This window comes from Schistocerca serialis, chromosome 7, assembly GCF_023864345.2.
Source record: "Schistocerca serialis cubense isolate TAMUIC-IGC-003099 chromosome 7, iqSchSeri2.2, whole genome shotgun sequence".
In the NCBI taxonomy this organism is placed as follows: domain Eukaryota; kingdom Metazoa; phylum Arthropoda; class Insecta; order Orthoptera; family Acrididae; genus Schistocerca; species Schistocerca serialis.
The window spans coordinates 526,547,988-526,565,319 of record NC_064644.1 but is presented as its reverse complement, the minus strand read 5'-3'; the positions used below and the strand labels follow the sequence as shown (position 1 = coordinate 526,565,319).

At 40.0% G+C, this 17,332-nt stretch overlaps 1 protein-coding gene across 1 annotated transcript in view; it reads left to right on the top strand.

Annotated features, from left to right (window-relative positions):
• LOC126413204 (zinc finger C3H1 domain-containing protein-like) overlaps window positions 1-17,332 on the top strand; it is a 525,925-nt gene that overhangs the window by 465,147 nt on the left and 43,446 nt on the right. Inside the window, exons 15-17 of the mRNA XM_050083100.1 lie at window positions 648-914; window positions 11,886-12,104; window positions 17,041-17,223. Coding sequence (XP_049939057.1) covers window positions 648-914; window positions 11,886-12,104; window positions 17,041-17,223 — 669 coding nt within the window. The remainder of the gene's footprint in view (window positions 1-647; window positions 915-11,885; window positions 12,105-17,040; window positions 17,224-17,332) is intronic.

Below are 17,332 nucleotides of genomic sequence, written 5' to 3'. Positions count from 1 at the left end.
CACTCCTATCTGTGGAATATACAGCATATGAATCATCCAATGTAATGCAAAACACACGTGCACCCACAAACAAACACACACACACACACACACACACACAAACTATCCTCTCAGACACACTATATGTGATTGTATGTTTACTGAAAAAGAACACTTGAGAAGATGAGCTATAAAGTTAAACTACTTGTTTTATACCTTACTACTGCTCAGAACCCTTCCACTTGGTGTTCGTCTTTTTTGCTGTATACCATTGTTTGGATTCTTTTTGACATTTTATTATGTAATCAGCTTCTCAAGTAACTTTATAAAACTGAAATTTTCATCTTATTGGTCAGGAAAAATATATTTTGAGTCAATATTTTCTGTTGGTCAAAAGGAAAAATGCAGTACCCTGAATAAATTCTCTTATGATGTGCAGGTCACTGAAGTGATGTCAAATAAAAAGACTGGCACTAGTTGGCCAACCAACTGCAGATGAGACCTGCTGCCCAATAATGCCATATGATCATTTCATTTTCATTTCTCAGATAGTTTTGAAACTATGAAACACTGTTTAGAGATACATTATTATTGTTGGGATGGAAATGACTTTGGCTTTCAAGACTTCATATTAATATTTGCATTATTTTGTTCATTATCTATTGCAGAAACAACAGCTGGGTCCAGTGGAGGAAGAAATAGGTGAAACATCTCGTCCATTCAGCGAGACATTGCTGTCGGCCTCAGTAGATGATGATGAGGAAGACGATGACCCAGCAATAGATCTCCAGTTTCAAAGATCTTTGTCTCTGCCACGAGGTTTTGGCAAGAGAGAAAGACTGACAGGTGCACCCCCTCCACCACCTATACGATCTGCTTCTCCTAGAGGAGATGGAATGGGTACTGGTGCTAATGGTAGACAACAGCGTGTCAGGGTATGTCTACTCGTTATATTTTGTTGCATCTTAGCATGATCATTTCTGCATGTTCATATCCATTACTAAATCTTTTTCTTGCAACTACTGTCTGCTGAATTTTCTATCCTAGATAGTTTACATTATACTACGCTAATTAGCTGTAAGTACTGTAAAAACTGCTGTTCAATTTTCAACAATTTAATTTCTCAGCTATTAAAATCAGGTTAAATTTTTTTGCTTGAAGCAGCAGCAATATTTTCTGCTACATAAGTTTTACCTGGATATTTTTTCTATTATGGTATTGTACAATCCTGTGTGTAATTATTTTGAATGAAAGAACTTAAGTCGTCGGCAAGCTTTTTGCTATGATTTCCTTCTATGGCTTCCTCCTTTAAACCTGTCATTTCAATTCCTCTTTCTATTAGACAATCTTCCATTAATTCACTAATTTCTTAATTGTTAAAAAGTTAAGAATCAAGTGTAAACTGGCTTTTTGATAGAGACTGAATGCTACCCGACAAGAGTATTGTTTGCGACAGTCCACCTTGAAACTTCTTACGGTACTGTGCTCTTGTATTCTGAAAGTGTGTAAAATAAATACTACAGCCTATTTCTACACTACTGACAGGAAATGTTTCCCCTAGTACTGTGAATTTGTATATTATGATGATACGCGAACTGAAATCTGATGTCCTTCTCTTTCCTTGTAATCTGTTTATGAGCGTAGTGATGACATTTATACATGTGTTCCAACACAATTTCTTAGGTCACCACGATACAGCCACATCAGTTTTCTGTATCAGTTATAAAGTATAATGGCAGAGTGCTGGATTTCTAATTGTGACTGGGGAGGTTAAATGGTCAGTCTCTATAATCAAAATAAGCTATCTTTAATTTTAGTATACTAATGTGTATATTATTAGAATTAAACCCTTTGGATGTAGTTGTTAATGCTTGTATGTCATGTTAAATTTATAATTCTAGGGATTGAGCAGATACTTAGAACTGGTAGAAATTAAAAAGTAAAAGGCCCCTTTTTGATTTACAGGCAATCTAAACAAAATTTTCATTCATTTTGTCTAAATTTCATTTCTGATTCTTATCTTATTTTTCTCTCTCATTCCTCCACCCTTTGCATAATAACTTATTAACCTGTACATTTCGTGTTAGACTTTTTACTGCCCTATTTTACTCTATCCTCAAGAGTTCATATCTTGTGTATCATGTCTCCTGAGTTTCAGTTAGATTTTTTCATGATGTCTATTTAAATGTTGTCAGTATTAATAATGAGAAGCATTTCAGTAAATTAGCTTATCATTTACAGTCTTTGAATTCAGATTCCACACATAAAAAGACCACCATTTGATAGTTATCAGTCATGATGAAATTGGGGTGAATCTAAAGAACTACTAGTAAACATTTGAAAAAAAGAACATTAGATCTCGGTGTTTTAGGGCCTCAGCATCTTGTGGACAGCACAGAATGAAGAAAGTGGATGATAGGATGGCATAGAATGGAAGAAAAGTGGGAGAATGGCATAAGGATTTATGACATCTACATCTATCCTCAGCAAACCACTGTGAAATATATGATTTCTGTTGAATCACATATTAATATTTCTTCCTGTTGCACTTGTATCAAGTGAGGCAGCGCAGTGGTTAGCACACTGGACTTGCATCACGGAGGACATGAGTTAAAACCGTGTCCACCCATCCTGATTTAGGTTTTCCCTGATTTCTGTAAATTGCTCCAGGAAAATACCAAGATGGTTCCTTTGAAAGGGCATGACTGCTTTCCTTCCTCATCCTGTCCTAATCTGAGCTTGTGCTACTTCTCTAATGACCTGATTACTGACAGGGTGTTCCTTCCTTTTTGTACCATTTTTATTTGAAGTGTTGGAAGAATGATTGCTGACCTGCCTTTGCATACGCTATAATTGTCTAATCTTGTCTTCTAGATCTTAGGGGAGTATACATGGGGGGTTTAGCACTTCCACAGATTTTTCACTTAATACTGGTTCTCGAAATTTCGTAAGTACGCTTTCACCAGATGCGAGGGGTGTTCAGTGAGTAATGCAGCACATATTTTTTCTCAGCATTTCCAGTTGAAAAATGCAGACTTTCTTGTGGGATATCATGGAGTAATACCATTTCAGCCCCTGTAGTTTCATGAATTTCCAGTTGATGGCAGCCCACGGCCTTCATAATGGCATCTGTAATCAAGGTATGTTCCAAGCACGAAGTATGTGATTTCCATTTAATCACATATTAAGGTTTCTTCCTGTTTCACTTGTACCAAGTGAGACAATGTAGTGGTTAGCACACTGGACTCGCATTCCCTGAGAGGAGCTCACAAAACTTCATTGGACTTTTCTTCCTTATCTACTTCTGAGTTTCTTTTGGCAGAAAACCAGAGCATTGCAGACATTCATAGTGTGTTGCAGAATGTTAATGGAGACTGGCAGTGAACACAAGCACAGTGAGTCACTGGGCAAGGAGTCTGTCATCACTGGAGTGAGTTTGTGCAAACCTATCCAGTCTCCTGCATGCTGGCCGGCTGCACACATCTCTGACTACTGCACTGTTGGACTGTGCAGGCATGCTCATTCGATGTGATCAATGGATCACAGTCAAACACCTCACAGCTCAATTGGATGTCTCTGTTGGTAGTGCTGACACACTCTTCCACTTGTTGGGGTGTATGAAGGTATGTGGCCACTGGGTTCCTCACTGCCCGACAGAAGACCATAAAGATCAACAAAGGATGGGTTTCACTAGACATGGCCTGCACCTCAACAGGTATGGGAAAGGAAGGTTAGCAAAGCTTATAGGTGACAGCATAGGTGGGGTTGGTGGGATCACTCGTGGTAAAATTCCTGCAGTAGTAGGTGTTAGAGCTGCACCTTTTTTAGATTGAAGTCAGCTGATAGGTATTCCTGCTTAAGGGAAGTCTCTCTAACAAAGGAACCACTTTTGACAAAGCTTAGGTATCCAAGTAATGAGGGAATTAGTATATTTCATCAAAATGTACAAGGTATTAGAGATAAAGTTAATGAATTGCTTATAGATGTTGACTCTGAAATTATTGGTATATCTGAACACTTCTTAAATAAGGAGATAATTCAGAGGCTTCCTTTACCAGGATACAGGTTGGCTGGCAGCTTTTCGAGGAGCTCTTTGCGGTGTGGGGGAGTAGCCGTGTATGTGAAAAACGGCATCCCATTTGAGTCAATTGATGTTTCAAAGTACTGCACTGAAAAGGTGTTTGAATGTTGTGCAGGTGTGGTTAAATTTAATGGAGCTAAACTTCTAACTGTTGTTATTTATAGATCCCCAAATTCCAATTTCACAACATTTTTGCTAAAGCTAGAGGAGGTTCTTGGCTCACTTTATAGGAAATACAAAAAGTTAGTTATAAGTGGTGACTTCAATATTAGTTGTATAAGTGATTGTGTAAGGAAGAGGATGCTGGTAGACCTCCTTAATTCATATAACATTATGCAAACCGTATTCTTTCCAACAAGAGTGCAAGGGAACAGTAGAACAACCGTAGACAACATTTTTGTTCATTCGTCATTACTATAAGGGCATTCTGTTAGCAAAAAGGTGAATGGCCTTTCAGATCATGATGCACAAATTTTAACACTCAAAGATTTTTGTGCTGCAACACGTGTTAAATATAGTCATCAGCTGTTTAGGAAAGCTGATCCAGTTGCTGTAGAGACCTTTGTAAACCTTATCAACGAACAAGAGTGGCAAGATGTTTATAGCGCTGATACAGTAGACAATAAATATAATGCTTTTCTCAAGATTTTTCTTGTGCTCTCTGAAAGTTGCTTTCCATTAGAACGTTCAAAACAGGGTACTAACACAAACAGGCAGCCTGGGTGGCTGATTAGAGGGATAAGAATATCTTGTAGAACAAAGTGGCAATTATATCAAAACGTTAGAAACAGTCAAAATCTAAATGCAGCAGCCCATTATTACAAACAGTATTGTAAGGTGCTTAAAATGTTATTAGGAAGGCAAAAAGTATGTGGTATGCAGATATAATAGCTAAGTCTCAGGATAAAATTAAAACCATGTGGTCAGTCGTAAAGGAAGTGGCTGGTCTGCAGAGACAGGTCGAGGATATAGAATCAGTGCGTAGTGGGAATGTCCATGTTACGCATATATGTATAGTATTTAAAAATCACTTTCTGAATATAACAGGTGAACTAAATAGAAACCTAGTCCCAACAAGGAATCATATAGCGCTCTTAGAAAAAAGTGTTCCGAGACTGTTACCTGAAATGCTCCTCCATGATACTGACAAGAGGGAGATTGAGTTAATAATTAAATCACTAAAGACCAAGAACTCTCATGGATATGATGGGGTATCTAGCAGAATACTGAAGTATTGTTCTATGTATGTTAGCCCAGTACTGAGCCATATCTGTAACTTTTCCTTTAGGAGTGGTCGGTTTCCTGACCGATTAAAGTACTCGGTAGTGAAGCCACTTTATAAAAAGAGAGACAGGGATAATATTGACAATTATAGACCTATTTCTATGCCACCAGTGTTTGCTAAAGTTATCAAGAAGGTTGTATATACAAGGTTACTGGAGCATTTAAATTCACATAATTTGCTGTCAAATGTTCAGTTTGGTTTTAGAAATGGTTTAACAACTGAAAATGCTATATTCTCTTTTCTCTGTGAGGTTTTCGACGGATTAAATAAAAGGTTGCGAATGCTAGGTGTTTTCTTTGATTTAACGAAGGCTTTTGACTGTGTTGACCACAAAATATTACTGCAGAAGTTGGACCATTACGGAGTAAGGGGAGTAGCTTACAATTGGTTCGCCTCTTACTTTAAGAACAGAAAGCAGAAGGTAATTCTCCACAATATTGAGAGTGGCAGTGATGTTCAGTCCCAATGGGGCACTGTTAAGTGGGGCGTTCCTCAAGGGTCGGTGCTGGGGCCACTGCTGTTTCTTATTTATATAAATGATATGCCTTCTAGTATTACAAGTGATTCAAAAATAATTCTGTTTGCTGATGACACTAGCTTGGTAGTGAAGGATCCTGTGTGTAATATTGAAACAGTATCAAATAATGTAGTTCATGAAATAAGTTCATGGCTTGTGGAAAATAATTTGATGTTAAATCACAGTAAGACTCAGTTTTTACAGTTTCTAACTCACAATTCAACAAGAACTGATATTTTGATCAGACAGGATGGGCATATTATAAGCGAGACGGAACAGTTCAAGTTCCTAGGCGTTCGGATAGATAGTAAGCTGTTGTGGAAAGCCCATGTCCAGGATCTTGTTCAGAAACTAAATGCTGCTTTATTTACCATTAGAACAGTATCTGAAATAAGTGACATTTCAACACAAAAAATAGTCTACTTCACATATTTTCATACGCTTATGTCGTATGGTATTATTTTTTGGGGTAATTCTTCTGATCCAAAAAGGGTATTTTTGGCTCAAAAACGGGCTGTTCGAGCTATATGTGGTGTAAGTTCGAGAACCTCTTGTCGACCCCTATTCAATAGTCTGGGAATTCTGACATTGCCCTCACAGTATATATTTTCTTTAATGTCATTTGTTGTTAGCAATATTAGCCTATTCCCAAGAGTTAGCAGCTTTCACTCAGTTAATACTAGGCAGAAATCCAATCTGCATGTGGAATGCACTTCCTTGACTCTTGTGCAGAAAGGAGTGCAATATTCTGCTGCATCCATTTTCAATAAGCTACCACAAGAACTCAAAAATCTTAGCAGTAGCCCAAACTCTTTTAAGTCCAAACTGAAGAGTTTCCTCATGGCTCACTCCTTCTATTCTGTCGAGGAGCTCCTGGAAGAGCTAAAAAATTAAGCAAATTCCAGTGTTACATTGTTGATTTTCTTTATTTGAACTTACTTGTCACCTGAATACGTTTTTTTATATTTCATTTAATCTGTTTCTAATATCATGTTATAATTTCATGTATTGACTCGTTCCAGGACCATGGAGACTTCTCCTTAATTTGGTCCCATGGAACAATAAATAAATAAATAAATATAAAAATTAAAAAAATCTGTGTGGAATTGCTTGCATGTTACGAAGCTGAATGTGACAAATTTTTGTCAAAAATTATTACAGATGATGAAACATTGGTTCATCACTTTCAACCAGAAATATAACGGCAATTCGTGGAATGGTGCCACACTACCTCTTCTCTGAAGAAAAACTTCAAAGCCACACCTTTAACAAGAAAAGACAATGGTGACAGTCTTCTGGGGCTCTGAAAGTGTTATTCTGTTTCATATCCTCCCTCATAGTGCGACCGTCAACTTTGAAGTGTATTTTGCTTCCCTCAGGAAACTGAAGAAAGAACTTCAGCATGTTCATCACCACAAAAATGCAAACAAACTTCTCCTTCTCCATGACAACACAAGGCCTCACACAAGTTTATTATTACTATAGCTTCAATTTGGGATTCAGTTCAGTGGTCAAATGATGGTATCTTTATATGTTTCTCCTCTGTGAATGGTTTTTTAAATGCAAAATTTAAAACTTCAGCTTTTGTTTTGCTATCTTCAACTGTCACACCAGACTGGTCCGTGAGTGACTGGATGGAAGCCTTAGAACCACTTAGCTATTTTACATGGGACCAGAACTGTGTCTGGTTCTCTGCCGGATCTTCTGCTAAGATATAATGGTGGTAATTGATCTTTTCAAAGATGCACAAATCTCTACCAATCTTTGCTTGTCATCATTTGTGCATTCTTTTTTGAAACAAGAGTGTAACAACCTCTGCTTCCTCATGAGTTTACAAATTTTATTGTTAAATCATGGTGGACCTTTTCTGTCCTTAATCCACTTACAAGGCACATAATTCTCCTGACCACAATTTACAGTTTCTGCTTGTATTTTGCCTATAATCCGTCTATGTCCATCTTACTGGAACTAAATGATGACAATTCACTGTCTAAATGAGATGTTAACAACTGCTTATGAGTACTTTATAGAAGAAACATTCTCCCAGCCTACTTGACTGATTTATGATCTCATAACAAACAATGGAAAATATTATGAAAAGGAAAGTTGCTACTCACCATATAGCGGAGATGCTGAGTTGCAGATAGGCACAACAAAAAGACTCTCACAATTAAAGCTCTCAACCATTAAGGTCTTAGTCAACAATAGACCACACACACACACACACACACACACACACACACACACACACACACACTCACTCTCACACACTCACACTCTCACTCACGCAAACACCACTGACACACACGACTGCAGTCTCAGACAGCTGAAACCACATTGTGAGCAGCAGCGCCAGTGCATGATGGGAGTGGTGACTGGGTGGGGGTAAGGAGGAGGCTGGAGTGGGGAGGGGGAAGGATAGTATGGTGGGGGTGGCAGACAGTGAAGTGCTGCGGGTTAGACGGAGGGCAGGCAAGAGGTGAGGAAGGATTTGGGGGGGGGGGGGGGGAGGTGAGGGGAGGAAGTAGCAGAAAAGGAGAGAAATATAAAAGACTAGGTGTGATGGTGAAATGACTGCTGTATAGTGCTGGATTGGGAACAGGGAAGGGGGTGGATGGGTGAGGACAGTGACTAACGAAGGTTGAGGCCAGGAGGGTTATGGGAACATAGGATGCATTGCAGGGAAAGTTTCCACCTGTGCAATTCAGAAAAGCTTGTGTTAGTGGGAAGGATCACTATGGCACAGGCTGTGAAGCAGTCATTGAAATGAAGGATATCATGTTTGGCAGCGTGTTCAGCATCAGGGTGGTATACTAGTTTCTTGGCCACAGTTTGTCAGTGGCCATTTATGTGGACAGACAGCCTGTTGGTTATCATGCCTACATAGAGTGCGGCACAGTGGTTGCTGCTTAGCTTGTAGATCACATGACTGGTTTCACAGGTAGCCCTGCTTTTGATGGGATAGGCAATATTAGTGACCGGATTGGGGGGGGGGGGAGGATTTATGGGACAGATCTTGCATCTAGGTCTATTACAGGTGTATGAGCCATGAGGTAAGGGATTGAGAGCAGGGGTTGTGTAAGGATGGACGATGGATGGCGGAATACCACTGTGGGAGGGGGAGGGGGAAGGCTAGTGGGCAGGACATTTCTCATTTCAGGGCACGACGAGAGGTAATCAAAACCCTGGCTGAAAATGTAATTCAGCTGCTCCAGTCCTGGGTGTTACTGAATTACAAGGGGGAATACTCCTCTGTGGCTGGACGGTGGAACTTTGGGAGGTGGTGGAAGACAGGTTAGATAAGGCATGGGAGATTTGTTTTTGTACAAGGGTGGGAGAATAATTATGGCCAGTGAAGGCTTCAGTGAGACCCTCATTATATTTTGAAAGGTACTGCTCATCACTGCAGATGCGATGACCGTGGGTGGCTAGGCTGAATGAGAGGGACTCCCTGGTATGGAATGGGTGGCAGCTGTCAAAGTGGAGGTATTGGTGGTGGTTCGTAGGTTTGATATGGACAGAGGTACTGATTTAGCCATCTTTGAGGTGCAGATCAATATCTAGGAAGGTGGCTTGTTGCATTGAGTAGGACCAGGTGAAGCAAATGAGGGAGAAGGGCCTTAGTCAACAATGTACACACACACACACACACACACACACACACACACACACACACACACACAAATGCCAATCACACACATGATTGCAGTCTCAGGCAACTGAAACCCCACTGTGAGCAACAGCACAGTGCCACCATTACACCCTGAGGCAGCAGCCTGAAGGTGACTGACCATAGCGAAAACTACAGTCAGCTACCCCAGACTGTGGCCAGCTCCTTCTACATCTGCACACAGCATGCATGCATCCTACCCAGCAGCCTAGCAAGACTAAATGAAGAAGTAAACTATAAAAGCAGACATAAACCCAGATATGCAGTATGCTAACCTCCTGATCAGGCACCAATGGGCACTGATGCCTTAATGACATATGTAGCCAGCTGTTCAGAAGAAATGAAAATTGCACTACTGATTTTGTAAAATATACTGTGAAGAAGACAAAGGAAAAGATAAACATGTATCTAGCTGCTCTGGAGATGTGTATCAGCCAAGAGGTGGGGCCTGACTGACAAGCTTACTAAATGAACAGGCGCTTATCTTCAAAACAAAACAAATGAGCAACTACTATGCTACAGGTTGAATGAATTTACACTTACAAAATGCAGGATTAAACTTCTTAAAGATAGAAACACATACAAAATTTTAAAAATATACTACAAGAAAAACATGGGAAAAGACAAACATGTAACTTGCCTATCTCGAAGTGTGTGTCACCTAAGTGCTGGGGCCCTAATCTCCTTGGTCCATGTCTTTTGGAATGTAATATGAGAAAAGTGCAAGTGGGTGTCATATGGCTGAATTTTTTGTAATATGTGCTGGTTATTGTTTGAGTTACCTCATTGTATTTGAGCTCAGAATATATTACAGGATTCTACAACAAATGGCTGTCAAATACATGGATGGTAGTTTTGTAGATCACTTCTGCTACTTTTCTTGTAGACAGGTTTGACCTGTGCTTTCTTAGAACCCACTAAGGACAGTTTTGTGTTCAACTGATCTACAGTATATTACGGCGAAAAGAGGGGTAATTCAGACACAAATGCTGTGCCATATCCAATAGGGATTACATTGGCCCTAGGAATTTTGCTCAGATTTAACGATTTCAGTCATCTGTCAATGCCATTGACTAATGTGTATAGTGAGAGACGGGCAGAAGCAGACTAATTATAGAGCACAAACATCAGTAGAGACCACTGGGGACTGAATGGAAGCAGAATGCATAATTGTGATCTCCATCATATCTGGTAACGATCCTTAAGCTTTCCCCTTTAATTTTGAAGTTACTTACTTCAGCCATAGTGCATAGACTTATTTTAACATTTGACACACAGATCATTTGCATGTTGAGGAACCAGTTCCTGTATTTATCCTCTTTCATTGTTTTCCTCAAATTTTTGCATTGAATAGAATTACGATTAGCACTCCCAATTTTTTTGATATTTCTGTTAAATGTGTATTTTGATAAGACTGCAATAGATGTTGCATTATTATGAATGGCTTTCTGAAAATTTCACAAGTATTTCTGACAACATGGCATCTTTATTGCTACGTCAAGAAAACTACACCATGAGCAAAGGAATAAACAAAACAATGCGCATTAGGATAGACTGATACTCACCACATAGAGGTGGTGATGAGTGGCAGCCAGACCCAACTGCCTCATCCCATTCTCTGCTCCCACTCCAGCCTCACACATGCCTCCTGTTCACCCAGCCCACCTGCATGGTCCTCTCTCTGCCCCTCTCCTCTCCTCCCCCCTCCCAAATTCCCTCTTCCAGCACAGCTCTCCTGATGCTGCAGGTATCAGCACCCCATGCTGACCCCACCACATCTCTGTACACTAACACAGGCAGTCTCGCAGCACCTTCCCCCACCCCTACCCTTCTATGCTTTTACCCTGCTATTCTTTCCGTTCCTTGCCCCCATGCCTCTTTCACTGTATCCCCACTGCCCACTCCAGCCAAGACAGCTACTCACTGAAGTAGTTCTACAGCAAGCACCATGAGATGACAGTGGTCATGTGTGTGTGAGTGTGTGTGTGTGTGTGTGTGTGTGTGTGTGTGTGTGTGTGTGTGTGTGTGAGTTGTGCATTTATGAATGTGCATTTCTTCATTTGATAGAGGACTTTGTCTGAAAGCTGAATAATGTCCAACAGTCCACTTTTAAATATGCCACCCAATCCCTCCTCTACATGTTAAGTAGCAGTCTATCCTAATTAATATTGTTATTGTTCATCTGTTCAGATTTTTTGTAATTTGAAACAACAAAACAATTTCACAGTGCATGTGAAACTGAAGCAGGTAAATATTTTCCTGTTTTCAAAACTCTGCTTCAAATTGTGTGTATGCTTTCACCTCGAGCTTACCTAGCACGCTGTCCCTCGACCTGCATGGCACCTGCCTATAGTTCAAGGATGGCGAGTACACCAGTGTGAGCAGCAGCCCTAGTCCAAGCCCAAGCCCTTCGCAGCTGTCACCGGTGTTCAAGAGCCAAGCTGCACGTGCCATCGTGCAGGAAGTGTCCCAGTCACCACGCAAGAGGGCTGTTCCCAAAGAGAAGAGGCGTCATCACACAGTCTCCAGCAGCAAGCCACTGCTTGATATGGAAGTGTCTGCATCAAGAATGGTAAAAAGAGTGCATGCTCATATTTCTTCCAGTTTCCCTGCCATCTGCGCACCTGCTTTAGCTTTAGTATATAAATGTTACCATTACTTTTTAAGCTGAGTTAGCATTTTTTTGAAAGAATGCTGTTCACATAAAAATCCACAGGTCCTTTTTATTCTATTTTAAAAAGCTGATATTGACATTATAAGTCACTTCAATAAATGGCTTTCCCAGTTTTGTTTAGCTTTAGAACTTTCTTATTATAGTTTTTTAATATTGTTCTGTGCAATACTAAGGGAGACAATGAATACTGAGACTATCTAACTCAAGATTTTGCATTTGAATATGTAAATAAAGTCAATCATAGAACATTGAAAGTAAGTGTATAAAACAAAAATTTGAAACACAGGTTTTAATAAAAGTAATAGACAGCAAAAGCACATATAGTAAAAGATAACATATTGAGAATCAAGTACTGGCATGCTGAACAGAGTGAATGCTAACTTCTATTTTCAGTTCTGTCTGTTCTCCCCCATAAGTTGAGAGATCAGCCAGATATGTAGATTAGTGGATGCTTATTTTTTGGCTATATCCACAAAAAACTTTTTTGTTACCTTTTTAAATTTATGGAAAGAATAGCAAATTCATGAGTTATAAGTTCTGCTTGAGAATTATGAATTATTTAAGAATAAAGGAGATGACTCACCAAAAGGCGGAAGCGGTGCTTTGTCGATAGGCTACTCAAGAAGGAGGTATAGAGCTTTGCTTGAGAATTATGAATTATTTAAGAATAAAGGAGATGACTCACCAAAAGGCGGAAGCGGTGCTTTGTCGATAGGCTACTCAAGAAGGAGGTATAGAGCTTTGCTTGAGAATTATGAATTATTTAAGAATAAAGGAGATGACTCACCAAAAGGCGGAAGCGGTGCTTTGTCGATAGGCTACTCAAGAAGGAGGTATAGAGCTTTGATAGCTTTCATAATGCACTTCATTTTTCAAGCTTGTAGGGAAAAAACACACACACACACACACACACACACATGTGCCTGTCTCCGTACATTGTGCTCAGGCAACTGCCAGCTCTTTCTTGGCCGACTGTGAGTGTACTGGGGTGAGGTGGTGGAGGGGGACACCAAATTACCATAGGTTTAGACCAGAAAGGTTAGGGGAGCGAAGGATGTGCTGTAAGGATAGCCCCCATTTACACAGCTCAGAAAATCTGGTGGTGGTGGGTAGGATCGAGATGGCACGGGTTGTGAAGCAGCCAGTGAAAACTCACTTATTGTGTTCTGCCACCTGTTGTGTCACTGGGTGGTACACCTTGTTTTTGGTAGTGACCATTCATTCTGGTTTACTGCTGGTCGGTTGTTATACCAATGTAAAATGCTATGCAGTGGTTGAGCAGAGCTGGTATATAACATGGCTACTTTCACAGGTGGCCTGTCCTCTGTTTATGTAGGATAAGCCTGTGATGGGACTGTAATAGGGGTGGATTGGGCAGGTCTTGCATCTGTGTCTTAAACAGGCATGAGGTTGGGGGTGGGAGTGGCAGAAGGATGGACTAGGATGTTGTAGAGGGTGGGTGGGTGGCAGGCCACCACTCTGCAAGGGGTTGAAAGTATCTTGGGTAGGATGTCCCTCATTTCAGTGCATAATGATGGATAATCAAAGCCCTGAAGGATGTGGTGCAATCATTCCAGTCCGGAGTGACTAGGGGGCCACTTCTTTGTGGTTAGTTCTTGGGATGTCTGTGAGGATCAGGTGCGTTTGATGATATGGCATAGGAGATCTGTTTGTGAATTAGGTCTGGAGGATATTGCCTGTCTGTTAAGGCCTTTGTGAGGCCTTCAGCATACTCGGTGAAAGAGTTCTCATTACTGCAGATGCATGGGAGGGATTTTTTGGTGGGAAGGGGTGGTAGCTGTCAACAGGAAGGTACTGTTGGTGATTGGTGGGTTTTATGTGAACCAAGGTGAGGATAGAGCCATCTGAGAGGAAGAGATCGACATCTTGGAAGGAGCAGGATCGGGTGAACTGCGTGGGAGAAAAGGTGTTGAGACTGTGGAGGAATGAAGGTAAGTTGTCCTGGCCTTGGGTCCAGATCTCATAAAGATGTCATCAATAAGCCTGAAGCAGAACAAGGGTTTTGGGTTTTGGGAAGCTAGGAATGTTTCCTCTAGGTCGTCCATGCAGAGGTTGGCATAGGAGAGTGCCATGCAAATGCCCATGGCTGTGCCACAAACTTTTTGTATACCTTCATTTCAAATGTGCGGTAGTTATGGAGTAGGATGTAGTTGGTAAGGTGTACAAGGAATGAAGCAGCATGTCTGGAATCTGCCAGGCATTGGGAGAGGTAGTGTACAAACGTGGCAGGCCATAGGCATGAGGGATGTTGGTGTATAGGAAGGTTGCATCAACAGTGATGAGTAGAGATCCAGAAGGTACGGATGTAGGGATGGTGGAGAGCCAGTGCACGAAGAGGTGGTATCTTTAATGTGGGAGGCTGGATTTTTGACAGTTGGTTGGAGATATTAATCAACAAGGGCTGAGATTCTTTCAGTCGGGGCACTGTAACCAGCCACAATGTGGCACCCAGGATTGTTAGATTTGTGGATTTTTGGAGCATATAGAAGGTGGTTCTGGGAAGGGCCTAAGGATTTCAGCAGGGATTGAAGGTTATGTTGGACTTCTGGGCTTTGTCACACCCATGCCATCTGGATCCTCCCCACCACCACCAGATTTTCAGAGCTACGCAGATGGGAGCTATCCTTACAGCATATTCTTTGTTCCCATAATCTTCCTGGCCTAAACCTAAGGTAACTTGCAGTCCCCCCACTCCCTACCCCACATCACCCCAGTATACTCACAGCGGGCCAGGGAAGAGGTAGCAGTCGACTGAGCACAGTGTAGATAGACAGGTGCGTGCAATCTTGGGCCAAGATTGATGGTGTGTTAGCAAATTATATTAAAGTACAAGGTGACATTACTGTATATTACCATTCCTAATAAAGATCCTTATACTAAAAAATTTCACACACACACACACACACACACACACACACACACACACACACACACACACATATATATATATATATATGTGTGTGTGTGTGTGTGTGTGTGTGTGTGTGTGTGTGTGTGTGTGTGTGTGTGCGCGCGCATGTTTTCCCTACAAGCTTGAAAAAGGAAGTACATTCCAAAAGCTACCAAAGCTCCGTATCTCCTATTTGTATACCTATCGATGATACAGCACTTCTGTCTTTTGGTGAGTAGTCTCTTTTATTCCTAAAAAATTCAGAACGTAGTGTCTAGTTCCTCAATTTAAACAGACAGCTCTCTAACCATAGAAAGAGGTGATTAGAAGAGATACAACCCAGTAACAGGTCTGAGACACTAAATACAAGGGGAAATTGCACTGTTATGTTCCATAATGATACACGAGACAGCACCTCCAGAACACCAATCAGTCATAACACCAGGGTGTGACAGGGACAAAGCAGTCCAAAAATCATTAATATGCATACAACAAGTATAATATGCTCATAGTCAGAATGCATTAATTGGTGGACAGGTAAAATATTTTTAAATTTTACCTACCTTCCACTTTGTATGGTCATAAGTTGTCCTAGCACTGCAACATGGCAAAGGCAGAAATTTCTCTCGTGTTTGAGTCACATTGAGTAATGATTAATGTTTGCCAATAAACAGACCAGAAAACAGAGTAAAACTCTTATAAACAAATATTGAAGATCTTTGTAAAGACTGAATGAGTAACCAGCAAAGCAATAAAAGATACAGAAAAGTGACAGAAGTGTAAGACATGTAACTCTCAGGTTGGAATGGAATGTGCAGATCTGTTTATTGTTGTAAATAATGTTCTGAATGTAGATGAATATATGATTACTATCAAAATGAAATGAATGATGACTTGTATTTATTTCTCCCTTGTTCCAGTTATTCAGTGACAGCTAAATTTTATATTTTACTTTGATTCCAAATTAAATTCAAAAGCATAATATTTATCTGTTTTGTTGTGTTATCAGTATTTGCCCAGTTTCTGTCATGACTCATTGGAGCATTTTTAACTGTCAGTTATCAGTTTCCACTCTTGAATTTTGTGATCATATTTCTTCTGGCATTATTTTCTCCATTCCGTCAGTTTTTGTCTCAGTCCTCACTCTCCACTACCTAAAACATTGTGTGGTATCCTGTTGCAATGTACTGAGCACAACATAATGATACACTGTCACCTCCCATTTACATGTAGTTCAGTATCCAATTTCTCTCTCACTTCACTCATCTTAGTGTAATGATAACGTGAATTTTTCTTTCAGCAGATTGATGACATTGTTACATTGTGAGACACTCTTTAGGAAAATTAGTGTCTGACAAATTACAGTCTGATCAGAAATGATAAACATAATTCTTAAATAACCCAAATTTGTTGTGAAAACTACCTGATATGTGTTTTCCTGTGCTATTCTATAAATATCACAACTGCAGGGATTGCTGTAATGCTTACAATATCATTTACACAGACTGTGAAAGTAATCAAAGATAGTAATATTCTGTCTGTTTCAATGACTGTGGATTTTGAGCAACTACATTAAGTTGATATATTTCTGACTTTGTAGCTAAGTTAACAATTTCCTATTTCACACATAAATTTCACTCTCTAAACTTTTGAAAAACATATTGTTTTCATAGTCTGAAATTATCCACATCAGAAAATGTTGATTCCATGGTGGAATAGTGTATTATGGAAATCTCTGTAATGAAAGTTTTTAGGTTATATTAATTCAAAGCCAGATTTAAACAAATACATAACATAAAAACGTTGACAAAACCCAAATTATCATCTGTTAGTTGTTTCCTGCATAAAAATTTTTAGAATTACAGATGGTAATAAACTTTAGGTGAAACTAAATGTTACCCAAACCATTCATCCTTTTTTCAGGGATCTGCACGGTCGCGAGATGATCTGGATATGGAACGAGCACTCCGCCCACGTATTAATGCACCTGATGTTGTCAGGTCAACAATGAGTCACAAGGACTTTAAATACAATGAAAACACCATTGATAGTATACTTGGTACACCAAGCAAGATTATTATCCCAGAACGCTACATTCCTGAGCAGGTACTGTCACAACACAAGTTAAAAATCTGTATTCCCTGTTTTTCCATTTTGTTACCTTACATAATAGCATTTCAAGTTTTATGTGCATCAGTTAATTTTAAAATGCCAG